The sequence below is a fragment of the Brachionichthys hirsutus genome, unplaced genomic scaffold (genome assembly GCF_040956055.1).
Source record: "Brachionichthys hirsutus isolate HB-005 unplaced genomic scaffold, CSIRO-AGI_Bhir_v1 contig_852, whole genome shotgun sequence".
Taxonomy (NCBI): Eukaryota; Metazoa; Chordata; class Actinopteri; order Lophiiformes; family Brachionichthyidae; genus Brachionichthys; species Brachionichthys hirsutus.
The window spans coordinates 84,642-89,144 of NW_027180553.1; the positions used below are offsets into that span (position 1 = coordinate 84,642).

Sequence of the window (4,503 nt, forward strand, 5' to 3'; positions counted from 1 at the left end):
CAGACGCTCTTTTTATTTCTCTCCTTCAGATTGTGTTTTGCAGGGTTGGTTAGTCGGGTTGAGAATGTCTAATGAGATGAGGTTTAACCTATTAGATTTGGCAGCGAATGGGAAAAAGATGGACTCGGGAAGCTTTCCAGACCGGCATGTTGTGCAGCGTAATCAAAGGTGGGGCGCTCTCCTTTGTTCCGGATCAATCTGACTGTGGAGATTGAGGGTATTCTCCTGTCAACAACCGAAGACCAGGAACAAACACATGCACCGCCTGTGCATGTTTGTCTTTGCTGTGAAGAGAAATTGTTCTGTCTGATGGATGTTCTGGCACTGGGCTTGTTTAAAGGTGCTGCTGTGATTTCAGTTCAGGCTTGCATTACAATGTAATTAGAAATCTAGCATTACGACATTGTCTCTCTACATTTGCCGCGTGTTTGTGGCGCTGCGGCAGAAACCCATTCAGTCACTCTGCGGTTCGAATGCGTTGCTTTTATCTCCGTTCCTATGTTCAGGGAAGTCGTGTGCATGCGTTAACGTCCGAACGGGTTCCTGGTACTGTAACCGTACTGAAGAGCTTGCTCGCGTGTGCAGGGTTTCTCTGTGCACAGCCACAGCCACAGCACACCTGTCTGAAGACTGGTGCAGCCGTGCACTGTGTCACCCCGACCGCTAAATTTGAAAGGCCTTGATTTGTTGGACATGCTCTCGGTTAGCCGGTCTTCTTTCTTAAACTCTGCCCTTCAGGCATTAAGAAAGAAGAGCTTACCGGTAGCATGAATGTCGTACTTGTGAATCCTTGAATGCGGTTGTGAGCATCTTTCTCTTGAGGTAACGGTTTTCATTTGATTTCTCTGGAACACTATGTGAGTGTTTAAAGATGGAAAATTCCGACCATAGGATTCTTGGGGGGGGGGGGGGGGGGGGGGGGGAAGAATCATCTGATAAACCAAGGCTCACTTCGTCTTTTACTTCTCAAAATAGACAAGTATTGAAAACTGATTACTGAGAAGCCATGAATGAAACTGTTAAGTCTGAGTCACTCTCACACACACTCGCGTGATTTTAACTCTCCGAACAAAGTGAGTATTCATAACATGAACATGCTTCTTAAAACTAGATTATAATCCCAACATTAGACTCGTGTTCCAGTCTGGTGTGTGTGTGTGTGTGTGTTTACAACAACTTCCTCAATCTACTCTCAATCTACTACTCTCTCGGATTTAATGCAAGTCAAATTGCGGATGACTCAACATTCAGTGTGTGTGCGTGCGTGTGTGTGTGTGTCGCTACAATCGCCTAGAAAAAGTCCAGTGACGGAGTTCTGGTTTGATTGGAGGAACTGGTTGGAGTTATCTCAGTTTAAAATTTTAAGCTGTGCATTACAGAACGGAACCTCAACGTTATTGGAATTTACACCCTTGTGACCTCTGTGATGTTTCAATAATGGCAACACCCCGAGAGAGACATAAGCTGGTCCACCCAAAAGACAAAACACCCAGATACAGACAACTTAGTGTCTTCTGTCCAGTGCAGTGAAGAATGCAGCGGCCTGGACAAACAACCTCCACAAGCGTGTGGCTCAACACAGGGGCGTACCTGAAAGACACAGGACACTGCTTTGGGGACAGTAATGTCCAGGTGTTAGCCAGGAAAGATGGATGGTTTCAGAGAGGAGTTAAAGAGGCCGTCTTTGTCAAACTGGAGAAACCATCCCTGAACCGAGGAGGAGGATTAAGACACCGTTTTTCTTTGTCCCCAAAATCCTCAACCCCCGGCCACAGCTCAACATAACAGCTCACTCAAGGGTGGGGGAGGAAGGGGGGGACAATGCCCATACACCTTATAGATGCTAGCGATTCTTCGCTTTTGCTCCTAATGACGTGTGAATGTCGGGACTTCTGCTTCTTATTTGAATGTGAATTCCAATGGAGCAAATATCCTCTGTCCGACGTGGAGATTTATTTTCCTATCATCTGTAGCAGGCGATGTGTGAAAAGATTCAGCAGAGACGGATGAGGCTACAAACAAGTGGACTTCTAGGAACTATAGATAAAGGTTTAAAAAAACCAAAAAGTACATAAGTTTAGAAAAATCAAAAGAACTTGAGGTTTCTGCGGTAATTGCAGAGTCATGTTTCTAAACAAACCCTCTGAAGTATCCTGATAGAACGCTGAGTCACCAACACACTTTTGGAGCACGATTATTCTTTTAAGAACATTTTCTTTTAGGAATAATCACAAAATCTGCCCTACAGCTTGATATACACAATACTTTTAAATTCAGACCAGGTTTTCTCAAACTGGGACAAGTTTTAAATGCTTTAAGAGTCTCTCTTTCATTTCATTGTGCCTCTTTTTTATTTTATTCATGTGCATCTTAGGATTTAGAAAATTAAATATAAAGTCTAACTTGACCTTAGACTCACATTTATGCCAAACATCCAAAATGTTCCACTTCCTGTCCTGAAAACCACTGAACACACACACACACACACACACACACACACATGCACGCTTCATTATGTGTCACCCTTGTTTCTGGTAAGTGTGTATGCGTCTATGCATAATGGTCCACTTACAACCAGAGTATAACCTACCCACCCTACAGATATGAATCACGGTGGCGACGATACTGTACGCAGCCTCGTGTTCACTTCCTGTCTGCTGACAGAAGAACCTATGATTGATTGGGGGTGTGGGTGTGTGTTCGTCCCTCTTTCTTTCCATCTCTGCAAACTCCCACCTCTCCCTCGCCTGTGATTTGGAGGACCAAAAAAATAAATAAAATACAAATCAGAAAGGGTCAGTTTAACTGTTTTATTTAAAATATAATAATAGGAAATAAATGATTCAGTGAGTTTCCTCAACATATACAGTACATTTCCAGAGCCTGATATCCTTTACAATACTTCATCTGTGTAGCTGTGATGTAAACAGTCAATGAAATTAGAGTATTAAACATCTGCTATAAAAAAAATTAATCCTACAGGTACTGGCGGTTTGGCTCTAACAGTCTTTCCATTTACTTTTAAATATTTCCGGGTTGCTGGTGGCGACAACAGGAGCGACAACAGATCCTGACATTTTCAATACAAAGTCGATGCCGCAGGTTTTGTTCTCTCTGTAATCATTCCATCGTGTCTGTCGTCTCTTAATGCAGCGTGGACCAACGCTTCCCGCTTCCTTAAGCCCAAACGTCGCTCCGTCCTTGTGCAAGGTGGCGTTGAGTCTCTGGAGGTAACGTGTGTGATGAAATGTCCTGCGTGAACCGGCTCCGTTGCCCGGCAGCGGTGAGGACATGTCTTGTGAATCGTTCTGCAGCTTCTCTGCAGCAGAGCTGCTTCAGTCAGTAACCGCAGTGACACGGTCTTAACGTCCAACGCATCACGACCAGAATTTATGAAGCACTCCTCTTTACGAGTTGGTAAAATCTGCCTTCTGGAGTTCAAGGATAATTCTATCAAAGTGCTACAAAGCAATCCCGTCATAGTCTGTAAGGGAATTCCGACAGGAAGTCTTGGGCGACGTGGGTAAGAGGCAGCTGCGGTATCTGGCTGCCTCCGCCGCACAGCTCCATAACGCGCTTCCTGCATCGTTCCTGTAGCGTCGGCTGCCATTTCCTGTAAGGAATGCTCAGGTTTCTCTTCGGAGAGTTGACGTAATACTCCAACAGGGCGAAGAGCGTCGGGAAAGAGCGCTCGTTGCCCGACAGGGAGAACTTCCGCTGTTTGTAGCTAATGCGTACGCTGACCGGGCCGCCCGTGGCGTGGTAGGACAGCGTGAAGAAGACGTCTTTCTGACGGCTGTCTCGGATGAGGAAGCTTCCCAGAGGGGCGTCCCGCAGCATGCGATGGGCGTCCTCCACTCCCAGCGGGCCCCAGTAGAAGCTGCTGTGCTCGAGCTTGGACGCCGTGTCTGTGATGATGTCACAATCCTCCTGGGAGGAGAAGGTGGGGAAGTGGGTCAGGTAAACCGGAGCGATGGACGGCGATCTCGGCGTCGGACTTGGAATGGCCCGCTGCTGACACCGCTCTGACTCCGAGGGGGGAGGGCCGAGCACATGTCTGGCCAACGGCGATGACAGGAAGGATGATGATGATGATGATGATGATGATGATGATGATGATGACAGTGAGGACGATGAGGATGAAGAGAGGGAGGAGTTTGAAGACAGGGACAATGATGATAACGACAATGAGCTTGCCAAGCAGGTCGTGTCACGGCCTTCTACGGTGCTGTGGGCTACCATCCTACGGGGGAGAGCGGCCCCAGAGCCTCGCCCATCGCTAACCACGGCGCTGACATCCTGCGAGAGAAAGGACACACGTTCACGCACTCATAGGGACGCAAGCTCGGCAGATTACAGTCAGTTAAAACGCCACACGATAAAAATAAACAAGGCCAAGACAGAACTAATGTGTGTGTGAGCGGGAGAGGGAGAGAGAGAGAGAGAGAGCACAATGCTGAGTGTAGATTAGAAAGTAATTCTCATATCCATGGGTATCTGTAG

At 46.8% G+C, this 4,503-nt stretch overlaps 1 protein-coding gene across 1 annotated transcript; it reads right to left on the minus strand.

The window, feature by feature from the left end:
- Window positions 1-2,864: 2,864 nt before the first annotated feature.
- LOC137915932 (suppressor of cytokine signaling 1-like) lies at window positions 2,865-4,242 on the minus strand. Its single transcript, XM_068759054.1, has one exon. It carries the CDS (start codon window positions 4,240-4,242, stop codon window positions 3,478-3,480), a length of 765 nt encoding a protein of 254 aa, XP_068615155.1. The 3' UTR covers window positions 2,865-3,477.
- Between the last annotated feature and the right edge of the window lie 261 nt (window positions 4,243-4,503).